This window comes from Macrobrachium rosenbergii, chromosome 52 (assembly GCF_040412425.1).
Source record: "Macrobrachium rosenbergii isolate ZJJX-2024 chromosome 52, ASM4041242v1, whole genome shotgun sequence".
In the NCBI taxonomy this organism is placed as follows: Eukaryota; Metazoa; Arthropoda; class Malacostraca; order Decapoda; family Palaemonidae; genus Macrobrachium; species Macrobrachium rosenbergii.
Window position 1 is genome coordinate 36745093 of NC_089792.1, and position 23832 is coordinate 36768924.

General features: G+C 36.5%; 1 protein-coding gene across 1 annotated transcript in view; it reads left to right on the plus strand.

Moving 5' to 3' along the window:
- Positions 1-23443, plus strand: part of LOC136833811 (cytochrome P450 4c3-like) — a 92350-nt gene extending 68907 nt beyond the window's left edge. Inside the window, exons 4-12 of the mRNA XM_067096089.1 lie at positions 702-817; positions 2290-2380; positions 2777-2962; positions 3634-3703; positions 5142-5353; positions 5803-5978; positions 16845-17013; positions 18166-18345; positions 22324-23443. Coding sequence (XP_066952190.1) covers positions 702-817; positions 2290-2380; positions 2777-2962; positions 3634-3703; positions 5142-5353; positions 5803-5978; positions 16845-17013; positions 18166-18345; positions 22324-22484 — 1361 coding nt within the window. The 3' untranslated portion in view covers positions 22485-23443. The remainder of the gene's footprint in view (positions 1-701; positions 818-2289; positions 2381-2776; positions 2963-3633; positions 3704-5141; positions 5354-5802; positions 5979-16844; positions 17014-18165; positions 18346-22323) is intronic.
- The last annotated feature ends 389 nt before the right edge of the window (positions 23444-23832 follow it).

Consider the following 23832-nt stretch of genomic DNA (forward strand, 5'->3'; position numbering starts at 1 on the left):
GGACGACAGATTATAACTCCACAGTTAGAAAAAACAAACAACTGCATAAAATCCCATAAGCCTAATGTGACTCGTGAGGTAACTGAGAAATGTAAAACATTGGAGGTTAGAATAGACCTGACCACTGACCTTGATTCTGAGTGGTTGCAAATTAGGTGCGATTTTGCCGATACTAACTGGATGGAATGAAACAGCTGAAATTAATAAAGGTAGAGCTGAATGTTCCAACTTCAGCGTCCGAGGTGCTAGCTTGGTCAAAGATTTTCGAGGGATACCTAGAGCATTTACAAAATATGTCCTAATGTTGTTCCAAAAATATATTAAAATCATTCATGTTTAATGAGTGCTACAAGCTAATAACAAGACCAGCCATGCCTACAGAATAAACTAACATGAGCTGCCTTTTGAGATGTGACCCTACCGAGCGTCTTTTGGGCGCAGTGGGGCCGAAAAACCAAGACCGTGGCCAGTAATCGTTATCTTGCTCCTCGTGTCCCAGAGAGGTCCAAAAATTACTCGCCAGTTCCAGTGTTTTAATAATTAAGTATAAAAATAGTTTCGATAAAATGAGCAAATGGGAGTAAAGGCCCACATCGTTGCATGTGTCAACAATGATAAATCAGTGTCCAATGTAAAATTGATATGAAGTCTGCTTTTATCGTGTCAGTAATGAATTTTTTTATTCACTCGATCCATGACAGAGTTCTTCCAAAGATGTATGGGGTACATATACATATGGAATTTCCACGCCCCCATTGTTAGATTCTGGGGTAGCGGCATGGCTGTTGTAGACCTCTACAGACCGGAAACTGTTGAAGTGAGTACAGTAGATCTCCATCTCGATGACTATTGCATCTGTCTGATTTAAAGGTTAATTACTAACATTATAATATAATTTATATATTATGTTCGTTTGTGACTATTTCCAAAACCATAGTTATTAACTTCATCGTCGTTATTATTGGTTTGCTAATGTTGTTGTGACCTCACCATTATTATTATTATTATTATTATTATTATTATTATTATTATTAAAGAATATAGTAATATCCTCCTGTTGAGAGTGCTTCATTTCTTGTTTACCTCGACAGGAGTGAATCAGTGAGACACTGCAATGCTTTTTACTTTATGCAAGAAAAAACTTTGGCTTTCCTTTCTTCTGTACATACGAATTTCACAAAACACCTGAAACGCCCGACAAAGGAGACGCCTAATGCAGAAGTTATTATATCAGAAAGAATTCATTCTTAGGATCGAATTTTTTTCCAGCCATCTGTATGTTTGTTGATGCTGTCACTCTTTTATATATAATGTCATATCTACCACGATGTGTCAGATCTCTCGAAGATGTCTGAGAAAACCACGGGCAAAACCAAGTGTTTCATTTTCACCTCTGGTACATCTGAATGTTCGAGCTCTGAAACGCCGACGCTTAAAGAAAGGAAATCCTACAGAAAATAAAAAAAATATCATATATATATATATATATATATATATATATATATATATATATATATACTAATGTTTTATATACATAGAGGATCTGTTAGCTTTGGGCAATAACTTTTTAAAATTTTTCATTTACCTAAAATCTTTAAAGACCATACGTAACTAATTTTAAGAGTTCATGGTTTAGCTTAGGTTTCGATTAGCTTTCAAATTTATTCATCAGTCATTTATTGCTTTCATTTTATTGTCTGTCAGCTAACAAAAACTAATTATGCAATATATCAATACATATATGCATTACAAATAAATTATTGTTTTTGATACCCAGTCACTTAACTCTATTTTTCATCTTTAAAATACATGCTAAGTTGCAGTTTTATTGCTCGTATATAAAAAAGATGGCCAGTTTTTAATAGACTATCCAAATTACTTTGCACTGCAAAGCTATGGGCACCTATTGGCCATCTACCAAGGACTTCTATAGAGATTATTCTCTGACGAATGCATCTGCATGCAAGTGAGATTCAGTTTCAGTTCCATTGTAATGTAAATTAATAATTTAAAGCTGGGTTTAGAAACAGTTAAAACTAAGCAATTGTAAACAATCAAAGGACATGTCTTGATTTAGCAAATTATTGTATATTTTGACCTTGCTCAAAATTAAATGCAAGTTATGACTATTTATGAACGCCTATAGAGCCTTTATTAATTGTTATCTGACTGTGGCTTCTTAAATTTAGAAAACTGGTTTATGGTGTGAGTTTTCGATCTAATAGCTGTTAAGATTAAGCGCCTATATGCTCAATTCCTTTATAATAAATATTATACGCCTTTCTTCAGGCTGTACTCTGCTCGAGCAAACATATAACAAAAAGTTCTGACTATGACTATCTTCATCCATGGTTGGGCACTGGACTTCTAACCTCAACTGGTAGGGCATTTTTGTTATAAAAATGAGATTCTTTAGTTCAAAATATTGTCAATATAGAAAAAAATCTTTGTTTGGTAATCCATTGTTTCTGGTTCGAAAGCCTATCATCATTTAAAATCAGTAAAGATAACAAATTTTTTTCACAAATCAGTTTTTCCAAAGAGGTGCAAACAGAAATTACTTTCATGATTAGTTACATATTCATTAGTCTCAAAAATATGCAAATTAATTGAAAAAGGAGCTCAGCATTCATAGTCTATATCTGCAAGTTGTTCAGTCAAGTATGCATTTTGTGCCACATCTGTCATTGTTTTTGTACACCAGTGATTTGTTAACGTTTTTCCCACTAGTGCGATTTTTAGAAACTAACTCCTAATTCAGTTCTTTCTCGAACAGGCAAAAAGTGGTTTTCCAGAAGGAAAATGCTGACGCCGGCTTTCCACTTCACGATTCTCGAGGACTTCGTCGGCGTTTTCGATAAACAGAGCAACAAAATGGTTTCGATATTACGAGAAAAAGCTGACGGAAAACCTTTCGACATCTTCCCTTATGTGACTCTGTGCACTCTAGACATAATCTTTGGCAAGTCATTCTTCATCTCAACTTATTACGTCTTGAGAAATATCGACTTCTTCAAAGTTCTGGATAAGTAGACAGATGGTAGTGTGTTTTCCATTAATCTAAAATTCCCACGGGCCGTTTCGCCTGCACATCAGGCTTTTCCAAGCAGAACTAATACATTGAGATTCTCCGGTTCTATTTATACCAACCATCGGCTGTCAGCGGATTATGGGAGTTGCTAAAGTTTTTATTTACATTGTTGCCGATGGCTTGGTATAAATAGGACGGGAGAATCTCGATGTATTAGCTCTGCATGAAAAGCCTGATATTCAGAAACGGCCCATAAGTTTTAAATAAATAGAAAACACACCACGACTCGGTCTACTTATCCAGAGTCTGCATCAAAGAAGTCAAAGCCACAAAGGCGATCGCCTAAAACAACAACAAAAAGAAATATTATATATATATATATATATATATATATATATATATATATATATATATATATATATATATATATATATGTATATATATATATATATATATATATATATATATATATATATATATATATATATGTGTGTGTGTGTGTGTGTACACACACACACACACACATATATATATACACGGTATAATATAAGTTTACATAAGTAATATAATTTGAGTGTTTACATTACTATTCCTAATTACAGAAACTGCCCTGGGAAGTTCCATAAACGCACAGGATGACAACGAGTCCGAATATGTGAAAGCTGTACACAGGTCAGGAAATCTGTCGCATATTTGATATTCTGGCAATTTTCTGTTTAGGATAATACTTTTTATATACGGTTTTACCAATTCAGTTCATTTCACTCTATTCATATGAGACGAGCGTCTTCAGTCATTTTCAAAACGAGGATGCTTTTTTATACTTTTAGATCAAACTAACTATTTTCCCTGACAGCAAAATCAAAATACTTTTGGAAATTTCAACTTGGAGCTGCAGCATTTGCTAGACTGGTTTAAAAAATGTTGTAGACATTATCACAAAAAATATTCCGAAAATTGCCATCTTCTGATAACATCAAAGAAAATCCTATTATACAATTTTGAAAGTACTGCTCTTTTATCACGCCATATCAACAAAACTCTTAGGCATTCCTGGCTCTGTGCTCTAGATTATCCAATGCTTAGATATTAATATCTCCAAATACTGAAAACTAGATAATTTTCATGTTCCATAAATAAAGTAACCTTGAACATGGGCTGAGAAAAGCTTTGTATCAAACTTTTTGCCATGAATTAGCTTAGTATTTTTCTTAAACCAGTGAATATAGCATAGAAGTAGGCAGAATATCTGCAATTTTCTTTTACCGCCCGTAGCGAACCCCCTCCCCCCAAAAAAAGAACGACTCATTATTTCATACGATAAAGCATGTCCACTCTCCGCAGAGCATTCTTCCGCCGAGTAATGCAGTACGGCGTCCCCCTGATCACAGACTAAGTATGGAGGGTGACCTTGGTAAACCTCTTTAGTTTTAAGGATGAAACGTTTTCCACGATAAACGTATCTTCAAGTCTTCATCGACAGCAAATGCAAACTAGTTATCTCGAGGAGTTTATCTAAGACTGCTTCATCGTATTTCATCGGAAACCGTTCATCCGTTCTCGAGATTATTTTGTTAATATACAAATAGTCCGCGATGGACGCCGGTTACAACTTTACCTCCTCTCAACTTACTTGGCAGAGGTCACTGCGCTTTCACGCTCTTCGCTTACAATAGATCTGCACGGTCCAACATCGTAGTTCGAAACTTACCCGCTTGAGGCAAAAACAAAAGGAATCCAGTCCAGTAAGCTCTGGAGCATCAAGAAACCTTTATAAAAGTCATAGGTGTATTTTTACTCCACACTTTTACAAAATATCTCTAGTTATACGACTGATATCCTGTGAAGCCAGACTGGCGCGTGACTGCATCAAAGTGTTACAAAATATGTCTCTGAGGGACTCTTCATCTAATAAACTAATTTTGCTTAAAACGGATTCTACTATAGTAAAGTCATACATTATCCTAATACAAAAGCCATCCCGTAGATGTATAGTTACTAACCATTTTCATAGGAACCTAAGTATGTGGTAAATAACGAGTTTTGAGTATAAAAGAAACTCAAAACTAGGCACCACTGAAGTTCTAACGAGTTTCATCACTCCATGCAGGATATCTTCAATAGTTCAGCTACGCCAAGTTCGTCCATGGCTGCAACCAGATTTTCTGTTCAGGTTATCAGGAATGGCTAAGGAGCACGACGATTGTATTAGGATATTGCATGGAACCGCCTACAAGGCAATTCGGAGCAGAAGAAGTCAGTCTCGTGAAATCAAAAAGGACTTCCTGGCAACTGCTCAAAGAATGAGCAATGGGGATACAGGTTAGCTATTAATTTGTTTCCTTGCTTTTATGTCTATTTTTTTTTACTTAGGGGAATTTTACCCAGTGAGTACTTCCTTTGAAATTCCAGGGTCAATGGTGGCTTGTTGACAGGAATTTACGTAATTTAGTAATAATAATAATAATGCTAATAGATTCACAGTTTCATGAAAAGCAATCTGTGTGATAAAAATCCACAATTATATATAGTAAATATATTACTATGTAAAATATGTAAAATAATGAGGAACACCGTTCAAGTGTTCGAAAGTCTTTACTTTATTTTACATATTTTATTAGTAGTATATTTACTATATAATTGTGATTTTATTATTATAATAATAATAATAATAATAATAATAATAATAATAATAATAATAATAATAATAATAATAATAATACAACCTATAGTAGTTAGAATATCTCACTGCAATGAAATCTTTAATCTAGGGAAGAAGAGGTTAGCCTTTCTCGATCTTCTCCTCGATTGCACCGAGAACGACCACCTTCTGACAGACGAAAGTATTCGAGAGGAGGTAGATACATTTATGTTCGAAGGACATGACACCACATCAGCCGCAATCAATTGGTCTCTCTACCTACTTGGCTGTTATCCTGAAATTCAGGTAAGCGTAGCTTTGAAAGCCATTGAGGAATCTAACGTCCATGTGCCCCGCCACTGTCTTTTTACGTTTACTTAATCACACATGCAAACACGCACACACACAAGCGAGACAGTGCTAACTGCCGCACTTATACTTTTCTGATGAATTACATAAAACTTCTCTACATCTACACAGAAGGTTCATGCGTATCCTGCCAAACCACCCTATACACATTGCGCAAGTCACCTCCACACTTACACCCTTACTAGTATGTTCATCAGTCACCACTTCTCCTTATGTACAACCCTATCACCCTTTCAGTTCTTACTGTAGATATACTAGGCAAACAACTCATCTCGGTGGATTTAACAGTTTCTCTCACATTTTACATATAATATCAGCACTTCACTTCCATAAAGGAGAGTTGACTCAATAGTTTCTTAATGCAACTCAACTTTGGTTTCCACTGAACACCTCAATTCTGAGATTACCTTTTCCTCATCCTGTCATCATCTGCCCCAAAATACCTACACAAGTCAATTGCTTCCATTCTTCCCCTTCTTGTGGGTTTCTATTTACCCTCGAAACCTTCTTCTTGCTCATATTTATATATAACTTCTCCTCTTTCTTCATATTTTCTAACTAAAATATGTCATTTATTCACATTTTTTGTCAGATCACATACATACATACATAAACTAAATTAGGAAAGTGTAGGAAAGAAGCTGACTTGTTTGCTAACGTGGTGATTGTAGAGGTCAGGCTTTGGAAGGTTGCTACTGTCGGGAGTGTGTATCTGGTATGGATTACCGACGTTCTATAAAGGTCGATCTCAACGGCAAACTTGTTTGGGTGTGTTAGCCATCTTCAATATGAGTGCGTCAATAAATGTTTCATAACAAACATAAAAATGTGAAAATATAAAGAGAGATTGTAAATAGAAAAACACACAAAAAAACATAAGATTTATCAAATTATGATTTCACTCCGAAAAATTTCCCAAACTTATCATACCATGGTATTAATAAAATATTCATTACCTTACACAAATAAGAAAACCACTGTAAATCACTTGCTGCAGCCAATGCGTTACCACGATACACACTTTTTACCAGGCGCCGTTATAACTAAAATAACTGGCAGTAATTCAGATCTCAAAAGTTAATGTTAATATGTGACCACAAAATACTACGTTAAAAGTGATCTCTTCCTAAGAACGAGAGAGAATCATAGGAACCAATTCGACTGGTCTCAGAAATCAGAATGAGACAAATTTTAGAATTCCAGTAACACGGGAAACAATTACAAAATGTCATTAAAGCATTTTGGGTACGAGATACAAAGTTCTAGAAGCAGGGAAGTGACGTCATTAAAGCGTTTTGGGTCTGCGATTTACAATGGAGAAGCTTCTAGAAGGAAAATGACGTCATCCCAGCAAAACGTTTTGAACGCAATCTTACAAAACATGACGTAACTGATCAAGACACGTTATTCCTTCTCTCAAAGTGGCGTAGGAAAACTTGAACAACGCATGTAAACAACATGAAATCACTAGTCTTGAGCCATATGGGAAATCGGTATTTGTTTTCAAAAGCTGTCCTCACTAACCCAAAACAAAGCGTCCCTCTTATCTCAACTGATGACAATTGAAATGAAACAAGCCCTTCCTGGACACACACACACACACACACACACACGTGTTCAAATACTACGCTTTTACCAAGAAAGATATTATTCAAAACTACGTTACTATTAAAATTGTATTAACAACTCTAAATTACGCTATCAAGTTACTTAATCATTAGTTCTTTTGAGATCTGATGCCAAACTAAAAATGACACTTTAACTTGATCACTATCATTAATTACAACACATAAAAATAAAGTAAATATGTCAAAATTATGGGAGGATATACGTATTACAAGGCAACATCATGAAAATATATATATATATATATACTATATATATATAAAATATATATATATATATATATATATGGATATATATATATATATAACTGTATATATATATATTATATATATATATATATATATATAATATATTTGTATATATATATATATATATATATATATATAATATTATATAAATATATATATATATATGACCCCAACCTGCTCATGTGGTCTACTTACACTGGTTTGGCTGCAGTACTGTGGGTATTTTCTTAAATAAGACACAGGGTAAATTTAACAATGATCTGTATTATCTAAAACTTACACAAGGGCCCCAGTATCTAATGAACTAGAAATTACAGTAACTTAGCGGAGAACCACCGTGCGGGGAATAGCGGCAGCGTTGGGCAATGGTACGTCATTGCCCTCCGATCCAAGTGCCAGAGCCAGAATCCTCCCAACGTTGGCCTAGCGTGGGCACACTGGGCATTTCTCTCACCCCCTGCATTTTCCCCTCAGGTAGGACATTGGTTGGTTTCTCCTACCACGGATATCTGACCAATCGTAGGTCAGAAATACCCACGCCAAAGACTGTTAGATCTTTTGGGGGATATTTGGGGTGCGTGTTTCCTCACGCCCCGACCGTTGTGTTTAGGATAATGCCTCCTTGTCCTACAAACTTCGCCATTACAGCTCACACAATCTGAGACCTCGGGAATTGTGACGAACTTTCTGGAATGGTTCATCACTCCTCCTCCCAAGTCCTTTGCGTCCCTGCAAAGCTAATGTCTCAGCACTATTCCATTGCAAGCCTCGTAGTGCATTGTTACTGGTTTAAACTAATTAAAATTAACTATTTTAATAGGGCCAGCTGACGCGTGTTCAAGCCAAACTTACAGGTGAATTGAACACGTCTTACAACAACACAAAATTTAAAAAAAAAAACTCAAAACAATCAACACTCGCTCTTCCCTAGAAACAAATCAGTACCAAAAAAAAATAAATAAAAGGCTTTAAAAGAACAAGTCCTGCTTTACACTTATAACAAGAAATGCGAACACAATAACAAAAAAATAAGCAAATAAACTCTAACACTGTCTTTGGCAATCGTGACAACATGGCATCAAAGTTTCAATCACGTTATACCCTGCAAATGTACTAAACTTTCCTCAAAGAATTGGACGAAAAACAATAATAATTTGGAAATTTAAGCACAATATGATATAAAAGCAGTGGAATTTTTAACAAAACAAGAAAAACATAATTTCATAGCATCAATTTACTGTAAGACAACTACACAAAATAATAATAACGAAAAATCATAAATCATGCAATTTGGGTTTTTCACCTGTTTTTAATGTAACATAAAAGAAATCTTACAGAAAATGCAACATCCAGGTTGGTATATTACTGAACACAAAATAAGGGACAACAACAAAAAAAAATGAAAGCATAAACAAAGGAAAAGTTGCAAAAACAAAATTAACACAACCACAATTTTTAAAAAAATTAAAACACTGAAATATGACACACAGGAAATGACTCTGACACTCAGACATTTGCAAAAATTAAAATACAAACATGAAATATAAAACACGAAACTCTTGGTATGATTCTGATTTCAAGGTAAGGACATGGGACGACAATTGCAAATTTTGATCACTGACAAACTTTGTGCACTTTGCAATGGCATTCACTAATTTACACGGACTCATGAACACGCTCGCGCTCAGCATGGCACCTACATATGCGCGTACGTGTTCCACAAGATCTTCTCCCGAATACCCAGTCAGTCCAGGGTTAGGGGTACTGGTTCGTTGGTGTGGGACACCAGATTGTCTTGACGTATGGCGCACATGTGCGACAGGTGTTGTTCGCTTTGTGCCCCCAGAGCAGACAATTGGATAACCCAGTATTGCTCTTAATTTCTTTCACACGCTACAGGCCGAATAGGCAGGTTGTATCCACTATCACACGTGTGTGGGATACGTGTGAACACTTCCACGAACATAAACATTCTTGTATTGCCCTGTGCAGCAGGGAGTGGTCTCACCACATTTATATGCCCATGATCGAATTGAACAGGCACCCCTTCGTGTACCCTTATAAGGGACTTTTCTATGCCTATATGCCCTAAATATGGACTTACATGAATTATATGGATGGTTCTTTCTATCAAAGAATGAGGAAGAACGGCTCAACAGGTTTTTTTTTTCTTTTTTTTTTTTTTTACATGAGGAATTTATCTCACGGCACTTCCAGAATCGGGGATTCGTCACTCAACCCTCACACATACCCAGTCACACAACCACTCATAGGACATCTACTTTGGGACCCTCCCAGCAGGGATCCCTCTTGCATTCAAACAGTCGTTCTCGCTCGATCTCTCTCTCTCTCTCTCTCTCTCTCTCTCTCTCTCTCTCTCTCTCTCTCTCTCTCTCTCAACTCGCCGCGGCTCCAGTCACTCAGCTGACCTGACTAGCCCCCGTTTTCTGTGTGACTTGCCCGCAGGCGTATTTAAAGTATTCAACTGTTACTGCTACTTATAACGTTGTTGGCATTGCGTTGACATCGCCTGTGCCACTAACGTTACGAGATTGCTTTCGTCGTTCCTCCCTCTTTTTGGCTCTCGTTGTAACACCTATTATAACATTTCTAGACAGAGCATCAGCTCCCTTATTCAATTTTCCCAGAATATGCCCAATCTTTTCACAATATCGAGTTCTTAGCTAAATCCCAAAAAGGTCAACACTTGGGTAACTAACAATAACAATATATCTAACAGTACACACTATCAGTGGGATTAGCAAACAAACACTTGGCCACTGAGGAGGGGCTCTAGAGGGGCGGTTTGGGTCTCCCACCCTTGGGGGTGGAGGAGCTAGGAAACGCCAACACAAAAATGAACAAAATAAAATGAAAAAGTCAACAATTGTCACAAAATATTAAAGCAAAGCAATACCAGTGAACTGGTTACTATCCAGTGACTTTAATAAGAACAATTTGAAATAAAATTACAGATAAATCACAAAAGGATTCAGTAAACACAAAACTGATTTTGAAAATTGGACAAAACACTAGTTAATAGTTTATGTTATTTCTGGCAAGAACAAAATTTTACAGCACAGACTTGAATAACCTAAAAAATCAAAACAAAAGGACACTTTCTCTAATATCACATAACAGACAATAAATAATGACAAGACCTTTTGATAATTTAATAATTGCAAAAAAAAAGTTTCAACTACAGTGAAGAGAAACACCTGGGCTTTCAGTAATGGTTGACCAAATTTCATACCCAGACTGTTGAAATTCCTCACAAAATTTTCAATGATTTACTCACACTGGTCTGTACACTGTCTCCGTCCTCACTTGGCACCAAGGAAAGAACCCACCTGACTTGCCTTCCTCTTGAGGGGAGGCGTTTTGTTTTCCCTCCCTCACTGTTGACAGCCGCTATCTGACGGCTATCAGCTGTTCTTAACACTAAAAAGCTTCACAGCTTTCGGCTAGGCCTACCAGACCTCAGCTTACAGCTCTCGCACGCTCCCCCATCCATCCATCCCTGTGGTGGCATCGTTTTCTCAACTGCTCGAGAGGGAGGGGGAAGGCGGTTTCTCCTTCCTACTCACTCCCGCTCTCGAAGTGGGGTGTGCTGTCCGGCAGGGGGGTCCCCTACTCCATCACTCTCACTCCACTACTCTCAGGGTGATAACTGGTATCCCTTCCCCTGCCCAACAAGACTTCTCTTGTTTTCCGGGCACACATCAGCCTTTTGTTGGCCAAGTCGCTTGAGCTTCAGACTGTCACTCGAAACGGCCGGAGTTCAATTCTGTACAGGCTGATGAAGAGTTAGAGAAATTAATATTTCTGGTGATAGAAATTCATTTCGCTATAATGTGGTTCGGATTCCACAATAAGCTGTAGGTCCCGCTGCTAAGTAACCAATTGGTCCTTAGCCATGTAAAATAAGTCTAATCCTTCGGGCCAGCCCTCGAGAGCTGTTTTCAGCTCAGTGGTCTGCAAAACTAAGGTTACTTAGCTTTCCCGGCAAAACATTCAACAGCCATCTCCATCACTGCTATAGCTGGCACTGGGGTGTGGGGATGGGGTAACTCCATTCGCCTTCCCTCCGCGTTCAATCTTCCCTTCCTCAACAGGGAGGGGATGCATTTACGGGCCGATTCAGTTAACAAGGCAACGGCCTCTAGGGGATTTGTCTGGGGCAACCCTCCTTTGGCGGAAAGGACTGCTTCTCACCACGATCCCTTTCTCCTACCTCCTCCCGAGGTCGCCTTTCCTTTGGCAGGAACGGCAGGTGGCCGCCATCTATGTTCCGTTTTTTTCCGCATCTACAATGATTGAAAAAGCACTAATAATATTAATGCTAACAATCACTGCGCTACGACGATGGTCTCTTTCCCGCTCGTGCTTGAAGTGTCTAGTTGTTTTTAACTAAGGGAATGCTAGTCTTCTCTTTTTTCTTCATACGACATTCGTCTTGTCTGTCTTTCCCGGTAAACGATTTCTTTGCTTAGGTATTTGATTAATTTTTGATACAGCGACTTTGTCTACTATTTTCCGCTAACGCTACTTTAGTGCTTAATTATGGGAACGCAGGCACAATTATGCTTTGATGTATCACTTCAACGTCGGCCCTTTGTGCTACTGTTTCTTTTGTCTGGTCCATCGTTTTTTCAGACCACTATCACTGCAGAGTTATTGGATTGGCACAATCACAGACCCACAGTTTGCTGTATTTACTATTAATTAGCGCTTAGCAGCAAACCCTACACATCTGACACCAGAAGATGACCCCGACCTCTCATGGGGTCTACTTACACTGGTTCGGCTGCAGTACTGTGGGTGATGCTTAAATAAGACACAGGATAAATTTAACAGTGATCTGTATTTTCTAAAACTTACACAAGGGCCCCAGTATCTAATGAACTAAAAATTACAGTAACTTAGCGGTAAGGGGCCGCAACGGCGGAATAGCGAGACACGCTGGGCAATAGCACATCATTGCCCTCAGAGTGCCAGAGCCAGAATCCTCCCAACGGCAGCCTAGCATGGGCACGCCAAATTTCTCTCACCCCTGCATTTTCCCCTCAGGTAGGACATTGGTTGGTTTCTCCTACCACGGATATCTGACCAATCGTAGGTCAAAATACCCACGCCAAAAAACTTAACGCTTTTGGGGGATATTTGGGGTGCGTGTTTCTCACGCCTTCGTTGGAACAGGATAATGCCTCCTTATCCTACATACTTATAGCTTTACAGCTCACAAGATCTGAGACCTCAGGGATTGTGATGAACCATAAGAATGTTAGTATATATATATATATATATATATATATATATATATATATATATATATATATATATTAGAAATAATCAGCACTGAGCAACCTGTGGAACAGATATAAATTTCTGACTAACATCAGGATCGAACCCAGGTCTTTCAATGTATGGCCTGGTGGGAGCGCCCTCCTTTCAAATGAAAAAGACCTGGTTCGATCCTGATGTGAGTCAGAAATTTATTTCTGTTCCAACAAGTGATTGTGTGTTGGTTATTTCTATCTTATTCACTCAGAAGGGGTAATTTTGAATGATATGCTGTTAATTGGGTCATAGCTGAGTCCGGGAAGTTGGGGAAAAACACGCTGGTATGCAAGCAGTTAGCTTTTCCCAGGTAATTCAAACAGTGGCACTCAGGTTCCAACTTTTTTATGACTTGTATGGCCTAGTGGGCAGCGCCCTTGCCCGTTTCAGTTGAAAGACCTGGGTTCGATCCTCATGAGAGTTAAAACGAAAAATATATATATATATATATATATATATATATATATATATATATATATATATATATATATATATATATGTGTGTGTGTGTGTGTGTGTGTATGTGTTTGTGTGTATGTCAACTGGAATGAATGTGTGTGTGTATGTGTGTGTGTGTGTACACACACACACACATTCATTCCAGTTGACAATTTCTCTTTAATCTTCTTAATCGCTGGTTGGAGGAAGATTTTTATCTATAATATCTGAATCCCATACACCCCTTGAAAGATTCATGGTGTTTCTTTGTGTAATCAAAACTGATTCCACCACCTGGCCTTTGAACCGACAATTGCTGCTATAATTATACGAGACATATTCCAGTTTATTCTGTGATTATGGTTATTTATGTGGTTAAAAAAATAGCTGAGCTCTGTTGTTCATACATAACTGAACGTTTATGCTGTATTAGTCTCTGGGGAACGTGATTTGCCTGTAAAGCCAATATAAGATTGGTCACAATCGAGGCAAGACGATTTGTAAACTCCTGTGTCTTTCAGGACTGGCTTTTGTTGGACGTTAATCAGGGATTTGGCTAAGGTATTTGGGTAGGTAAAAGCACAAGGGTTAGAGTTTCCAGGTGTCTGTGTCAACATTTTAATCCTGTCAGGTGTGGGATTTTTATTTTGTTGTTGGGCATCTCTCTGGTCTTGTTGGGGTTGGGGCGGGGACGGTAGAAAATAGTGTTTGCTTTGTGGATTGCTTTTTCAAACTGTATGGTCAGGGTACTTTAAGAGATGACAGCTGCTTACGGATTAGTTCAATTTTTTTCCAGGAAATCCGGGGAGCAAACTCCGTAAGGCTCTTAAGAATAAAATTGCTGGCTCGCCAATCTTGATAGAGATGTCATGATAGCTATAAAAATGGATACATGACAGAGAGAATTTGGTTTTCAGTATATGGTAAATTTGTATTCTGTCGTGTCTTTAATTATTAAAACGTCAAGAAAAGGAATTTTGTTGTCTGTTTCCCATTCAACTTTAAATTTGATGCTAGGCATTAATACATTTAATATTGAAACAAATTCACTGAAATTGCCCCACTTATAATCCCAAAATGTTAAGATGTCATCTACATATCTCATCCACAGGCTTTATTGCACTTATTATTACACTTTCAAAATATTCCATATATAGATTGTTAAAACAGGACTTGAAGGCTGCCCATGCTTCACCTGACCATGAATTTCTGTTTATAGAATGATCCACCGAATGAAAAGATGTTATTTGATATACATAATTCAACTAACTTTATTATTTTATCTAGGGCTAGTGGGAAATGATCTGAATAGGGGGCTAATTTTTCCCTCAAAAGCTGTAGAACGTCCTGCACTGGTACTTTTGTGAATAGGGAATCTACATCTAAACTTAAAAGTTTTATGTTGTGAAGTGGTATAAGTGTTTCTTTGAATTTGTAACAGAAATCTTCAGAATGTTTAATGACTGGGAGAAAATGTGTCTAAGAAAGAGGAAAGGAGGCCAGCTAACCACTTAGAAATTTTATAATTGAAAGCACTGGCACATGAGATGATAGGTCTGAATGGAAGACTATCTTTATGTGTTTTGGGAAGGCCATAAAGCCCTACTGGAATTAAACACTGAGATGCAAAACTAGACTTTATTTGCAAATTTAATGAAAGTATTTCAGCAAAAGCTACTGTCATGAAATGGAGTGACTCACACCCCATAAAAACTGGAAATCATAACTAGAAGAAATTCAGACTCACAATCAATCGAATTAATGATTCTAGACCAACCAATACTAGTGACTAACACCCTGGTCACCAAACAAAATAAAAAGGTCATAATTATTCTAGACCAAAATAAATGTCATAGAGTATGTTAAAAGAACACCACTTCCAAAATATTCATCCTTACAGGACGAACGCAGAATTCCTGTTAAAAGAAACATATCATATTAAAACCTGAAATGGTGTATAAAAAAGAAATAGATACTTAAACGGAAAAATTCACAATGGAGAACAAAACAGAGAAATGCATAATGGAGAACAGAGGAGTTTCACTGCAACAACAAGTGGGTGTTCCAAATAATGTCTGGAAAAAAATATGTGTTAATGAGTTATCTTACTCACTTTTATGGCTGCATGTAACTGTTTCACACAGTGGCTGTTCTTCTCCACTAACACTGCACAAAGAGTGAATAACCCGGCCGCAAATCGAAGTGAATAGCTATTGTATGGTTCCTAGATATTATACACATTAGAGAGTGCTGCATATAGGCACGCACTCACTTAATAACCCTTCCCGGAAGTGTGATGACACCGGTTCAATGTTTGAAGGATCAAAACGCTTCTATCAATCTGTCACGTTGTCGCCACGCATCTTGGCCAAATGAATGCGTCAGATACCCGCTGTATCTAACTGCGGAAACCTCCAACGTCAACATAAATGCCACCTGCACCGAATATACCTTTCATAAGCCAGCACATAGTTCACTAAAAGACTTAATAAGAACACCACTCCCAAGATATTCCGATGCTTGGTTTAAACCAGAAAGCTGCTTACAGTAACCAGTTAACCTTCATTTGTCACTTAAATTCATTTACTAAGGCCCTGAACCTTATGAATAAATATTTTGGCTCTAACAATTTACTGTCTTTATGAGTTATTGATCATGATTTGAAATTATCGCTTAAGAATTCGGTCAGGTCTTCCAAATTGTTGTAACCTGTTCATTTGCTTTACATTGTATATTTTGCATATGAATTTACTCTAGCTTTTTCCTCTTACGTGACCTATTCCTGGTTTCTTAAAGCAAAAGTTCAAGCCTGTTTAAGCATGTATGCCAATGTAATATATTTAGAGGTTTTATAAGAGAAGAAAGGTAACTTTTCAAAAGAGACTGTGTTCAAGCTTCCTTACACTATCACTATGAGAACGATATCCGAAATTAAAATAGTTTTGTTATAAATCTAAAACTTTTAGTTACTTCTCTTAATAACATTAATATCTGATTACACAGAGTATTTTCCAGTAAGTATCAAAATCTTAAAGATAAAATATAAAAGTGTTAAAAATTAAAGCTACAATGTTCCAAGGAGTCACGAAGTAGTATGTTCACCTCCAAGAATGTCCATATTATCGTGCTCAGAATCTAAATGCATCTTCAGGAACGTGTTTACGAGGAACTGACACAAGTCTTCGGAACATCTGATCGCCCTGTAACCACAGCAGATCTCCGTCAGCTGAAATATACAGAAAACAGCATCAAAGAAGCCTTACGGCTCTACCCGTCAGTTCCCATGATGGCCAGAGAACTCCGTGAAGATGTAGTTATTTGTAAGTTTACATTATATCTATTTAAATATAACTTGAATGAAAACCGATTCTCACGGTGAACAGTTTTGCTGGGGAAGTATACGCAAAGTGAAAGGTTATTTAGCAAATGAACCTTGCACAGAAGATAAGAATGGAAAAGATTCTCTTTGGAGATAATGCTGTCATGTTTTTGAAGTCGTGAGCAGGCTACAGTATTCTGTAGATTTGTTGTTGAATGTAGACAATGGCAGAATAGGTCTGAAATATGAAAACTGGAAGTGAGTGATGTAAAAACATCTGAAGATATATGGAGTTACCCTCCATATATCTTCAGATATTTTTAATTGTTGATTCCGAAGATAGCTGGGTTACAAGTGAAATGGTGTATGGTGGCACTAGCATAACTGAATGGTTGACGTACGTGAGTAAGGTGTGTCCAAAAGAAAGGGAGATTTTAAAAGAACAGGCTTTGCTTTGTGTAAGATTCTAGTGTGAAGGGGTTATGGAGCCAGTAGTCCCTTATGGGTGTGAGGTACAGATATTATACACAAGAGCTTCTGAGATAAATTATTGTTGTATATTATATGGAAGCAGAGTTGGAATGGGTGAAAGGGGAGATATCTAGAGATCCGAAAAAGACGAAAAGATGATACAGAGTGTTTTCAAGTCAAGTGGAATGAATGAATGATGATAGGAAGATGAGAAAAGTGTGTGATACGGAAATCTATAAATGAAGATGAAGAGAAAGTCTGAGAAAGTGCTAGTCAGAGTAGAAGAGCTGCTGAAAAAACATTGCCCTTTTTATCCAGAAAGAAAGAAAATGGATGGAAATAGATTTGTGGTGCAAAACGTTTATTTAAGAAAAACCCTGAGATTGGAAAGGTGCTGATCGACCCATACTGTATGCTAATGAGTAGAACGATGCTGTAGACATTTACCACTGCAGCGTCTTCATCACTAATTAAGCAGCTAACTTTCTTTAGAGCCACCTCATTAGGGAAAATTCCATATTTTAAAAAAAGTGTGCATGTTTATACATAAATGATAAAGTATATTTATTATACCGAGATGGTAAACAAAAACCATGTTCATCTATCATGGATTTACATTTTTTAAAAATAATGATTATTAAACAAAAAAACCAACCTCCTTTTAACTAACATTACCTTCCAGCCAATTACCGCATCCCAACTGGAACAACGTTGGCCATTTTACCATATCGGCTTCACCGAGATCCTGCACATTTCCCCAAACCCGAGGTGTATGATCCAGACAGATTTCTACCAGAGAACAGCCAAGGCAGGCATCCCTATGCCTACATTCCTTTCAGTGCTGGACCAAGAAACTGTATAGGTAGGGGTTTCAGGTTTTCCTTCGTTTGCTGTTTTAAAAGTTATATGGACTTGAAAATATTTAGGCTACTATATTTTATTTCAAAACTAGACAGTCGTGGTCCCAAAGAAGAGTCACAAATCTCATGAAATGAAATTTAGGGACTTGTTTCTCTTTTAACTTGTGTTTGTTAGATTAACTGGTTTTCGACAATCACAGTCTCCTTTTTATTCACTAGTCTGTGGTCTTATCCGTATGCAAATTCATGAGAAAAGGCACTTTTTGGGTTGACAAGTTTTGGTATATTGGCTAGTCTTATAAAGTTAAAAGCAATAGAATAGTAGAGGTTTGTTAAATTCAAGAGGGGAAAATTTCTATCAGAATGTTGGGTTTGTGAATTAGGTGTGGGTACAGAGTGAAAATGACACGGTAACTCCAAGAAAGAAACCTTCCAAAAAGTATGTATCTTTCGGCGAAAGGGAAATAATTTAATCCTTTAATAACAGCGAGAAATTTTTTATTAACTTTTATGTTTCTATTATGGTCCTGTACTGTACACTGGGAATATATATAGATACCATACAAGACTGATACAGGCTCATAATTTTAATAGTTTTTGTTACTATTTAATGTAGTCCATTGGCAAAAGGCAATTCACTTTGATATATGTGCAGTTTTGGTATAATTTAGAAAACATTCACAAGAGGATTAAGGCCATTAAAAATTAACGGATCTGAAGTCTTGGTACCTACACAAAGAGAGAAAATGTTCAGATGTGTATCCATGCATGTCATCCTTCCAGGCCAAATTGAGAATGTCGAGGCAGCTGAAATTTTCTAAAGTTAAAGAAATGCAAACACTAGCCTTGAATGGTTACTCATGTTGTGCAAAGATACAAAGGAAAGTGAGAGTTTCAATCTCATTCCATATGGTTTTCATTAAGCATTTTTATTGAATGAGACTGGTAAACCCAATCTCAGCTTTGTAGATGTTCTTGTAGCTATGTTCTGACGAAATTTCACATTATTTGATGGTCATCCATGTAAATACTGACCAAACCAAACGTTGCTGAACTCTGCAAATTAGGTGACCAGGATAAAGCTAAATTATATGTATGGTCTTCTGCCAAGCTGAAACAATTTATTCTTATTAATATTTAGCCAACTACTTTTTTACACAGCAACCACTTCTTGCTAATGATCTGGAAGCCCTTATAGGCCATCTTTCTCTGATGGACCCTTAAAGTTACTGAAACACAGCAGCAACCACGGTCCAGTGAATTACATTGGCAAGTGAAAAATTAAGATAGTGATGTATATTGAGTGACTTTTTGTGATAAATGACACTGGCTGGATGATCAGAAAAGGTTTAAGATAAATGCATGAACAAAGATGAATCTTGCTGAATAAAGCACTCGTGGCCATACCGATTCCACCTCAGGAAAAACTAATATAAGCACGTGCTGTCATTTGACAACATTGCAAATACAGCAGACTTAGTGTCATCACCCATAAATGCAGCAAAAAAAAAATGAAAGGGATAAAAAGACATTGCTATAAACCATCTCTCTTTCTTTTCACCAAGGTTATGCAAAACGGATCAGGGCAATAATCGAATAAAGGGCCCAGTGCATCCTGTCATCAAATTTGTTAGACATATGTTCAGTCATTCGAGCTATTACCAGGCTATAACAGGGAAATCTGATGAGAATAGAACCAAAGAATTCCAAGATAAAATCCGCCGTCTAGAATGTCTTGATGCTTCTTATGTGGAAAAAGGTTATTTTTCTTTTAAGGACGATGGTGATGACACTGAATGATAGAATAAATCAAGGCGCCAAACTTTCTATAGCTGGAGGTGCAGTGGGGAGAACTGAAGTAATCAATCTCAAAACCTCAAACTTCATTACTGTAATACATGCATATCTATTTTTTTTTAGAAACACTAACACATAAGCCTAAAGAGGATGATAAAGAAATTATACAACAAGGGGATATTCAGATCTGACGAGGCTCTAAATGCATCATAAACAGCTAGATAATGAATCCCCACTTTTAGATACTGGCAGCTTTTGATATTAGCTAATGATCAAGAACCCCAAAATGGATGCTCACAAGGTTTTTTTGTTAGCTTTGTTTTTTTTTCTTGAATACTGCAGAAAATACAACAGACCATTCACAAAGGTGTTGCAGAAAATGAATCCCATTTTAGCTACTAGAAATACTTCAGTATGATTTTAGCTAATGACCAAGAACCCCAAATGATTCCATTGTTTTATTAGTCTTGAATTTTATGAACAAGACTGAAATTATTCCAGGCATCAAGTAATGAACTCCAACTGGACATAGAGATATTTATGAGAAGCGACACCTTTGTCTCATCAGTGTTGCCTTTGATAGCTCTGAGAGAAATCTCTAAAAAAAAAATAGCAAAAGAACAACCACGCAAAGAATTACTAAAAACAGACACTTTTTTACGGCATACTTAGGTCTTTCGTTGGAAGAATATGATGAAGTAATTATGTGGTCATTATCCCTTACAGTATCATTAGGAATAACTGGATATATAGGAGAATTTTCACTGGCTAGGCATGCAGTTGATAATGTATTTTGCCTCCTTGGAAAGAAATTTTACACCATTGCAACGATGGATGATAATTAATGATTATAATGAAAAATAACCACAAAAGAGCAGACATCCTTCTGTAGCAAGGTACCTTTATTTTCAAACATCCCAACCTTAAACCTGTAGAAAAGTCTGTTTTATTATTAAATCCAGTAGACTGGTAACCGATGGGAAGATATCTGACCCGCCAGAAACAATTGACAATATACAGCCAGTTACTTCAAAAAGACAGTTTGTCCTTCACCTGCCCCCACCAGTCTTGCAAGCAGCCACTGCTTGCTCTCCACCCTTAAGCAGGTATATTATTGATTAGGAAATGTGGTCCTTGCTGAATAAAAGACAGGTGTTATCTCTATCATTTATTTCAGCCCATGATTATTCTTAGATACGAAACTGTCCATTTGAAGCTGGCACCTTTGCACTGCTGCTTGTACTTCGGGCCAAACCAGTAGTGTGATGAGAAAATTTCGTAACACAGTTTCATGCCTAACCCCAGGATATTTCCGTATTTCTGACAACCATGCACTGCTCAGGTGTGTGGCAACACCTGAGCATGGGGAAGACAAGTTCTACTAATAGAGATAGCAGTTCATTAGTAACATGGAGCGGGTCATTTGAATGATAATTAATAGCAGGACCAGGTTTAGCAAGGCAAAACCATGTGGATAAGCGTTTGTGTCACTTAAATCCATTAACAACATTTACAGATTGTTTACATTTAGGATGTAAACTTAATAAATTATAGTAAATTTAGTGCTTTAATGTGGATTATTAATTCATTTCCATAAAGGAACTTTCCATTATTTCCTCCACTATTATATTCCGTATATTTTGAAGAAAAACTTATGGACACAAGTGTGTCTAGTCACCTCGGAAAAGCTTACATATTCGCATATTTCTAATGAGGTAAACCAATCTAATTATAAAACAGAGATACACCTGTCGAATCAGTGAATCTCTGATTTTCCACCTGTGTCATAATTTAAGGGATAGATATCTTCAGGGGCTGCCATTTAATTTTTAGTAAGCCTTTAGAAACATTCACAATTTGTGACAATTTTCTTTAGTTTTACCAAAACATTATATTTCTTTAATAATTCACATCGCTTTCCAAAATCTATTTTTATGTAGTTTTAGGACAAGCTGAAATCTCTACAACCATGTATTTAATCAGTTTTGTGCCAAACATTTAGCACTTTACCATATTATTTTTAATGATCAGGCCAAAAATCTGTATCTAAACTTATTTATAGGTTTAGGCAAAACCTATTCAAACCATTACATCAAACGTTCATCTTTTCATCAACCAAAGTTATCCAGCTTGCGGAGGAAAAGCCTAAATATCTTTTAATCTGTTTTCGTTTTCATTTCCAGGGCAAAAGTTTGCTCTCATGGAGGAGAAGGTGGTATTGTGCAACATTCTTCGGAGGTACAGAGTCGAAAGCACGGTCCGTAGGGAAGACGTCAGGGTTCTTGCCGAGCTCATTCTCAAACCAGAGAACGGAAACATTCTCAAGTTGTTCCCGAGAGAGTAAGAGTGGACGGCAACCAAAAAGTTGGTTCATATATATACATATATATATATATATATATATATATATATATATATATATATATATATATATATATATATATATATATATATATATATATATATATATATATATATATATATATATAAGTGAATGTTTGTATGTTTGTCCGGTATAGAATCCCGAACCGCTTGAGAGACCCAGACAAAATTTGGCACTCGGCCCTATGTGACCCCAGGAAGGTTATAACTCAAAATCAAACCCCTACCCCCTTGACAAACATCAAACATAGACAAATTAAATGAAATTTTCGTTTTTACCAATTCCGTCACATTTTCTGTAGGTTAATTGTCATTTTTCGCCTGGTCGTTCCAGGTTTTCTTCCAGGCGCTCTCAGACATATGATTAACCTGCAACAATAAATCCCCTATAACATCAATTTTTTTCAGAATTTACATGAATTTTAATCATGATTTACAATAATTTATTAATATAATTGTTAATTACCTGGATTAAAATTAACATTGAAAACGTATATCGATAATTTTTATAAACAGATATACGATTTTGATAATTTCTTTAAGTAGTACCAAGATGGAAGAAAAGCCTTCCCCACCTGCATACACATAGTATCTACTGAATAATTCCAACATGCAAGGTGTATGGTATTTCCTTTTTCTTTTATTTGTTCAAATGCGATTTTCCTTATTAATTCGTTCGTTCCTTCTTCGTTTTTACATTCTGAACTTGTTTAACAACTGCTTCGTAACAAATTAATTATTGGCCAGTTTGGCAACAGCACTTCACTGCATGCTTGGTATTCACGGTCGCTTTTGGTGGACGCTGTTGGTAGAGCATTGGAAGGTTAGGGGAGTCCTGTGTCATTTGGGTTTTCTCATGGTACATTTGCATAATAATAATAATAATAATAATAATAATAATAATAATAATAATAATAATAATAATAAATAATAAAATAAATAGTAATGATAATAATAATATGATAATATAATCAATAGTGATACATTTGCTTTTATAATAAGTCATAAAATGAAGAACCGTAGAACTAATGATGGTAGTCCATGAAGAGGAAAGTTATTGATGATCTCAGCCCTCCAGAGTTCCTGGACACCATCGGGTTGATCAACTAGTGTGTGTATGTATGTGTGTGTGTGTGTATATATATACAGTATATATATATATATATATATATATATATATATATATATATATATATATATATATATATATATATATATATATATATATATGTGGGAGTGTATATGAGTGTGTTTTTCAGACTGGGAATTCTACACATGCTTGTTGACACAAAAAGACGATAGTGGGCTGT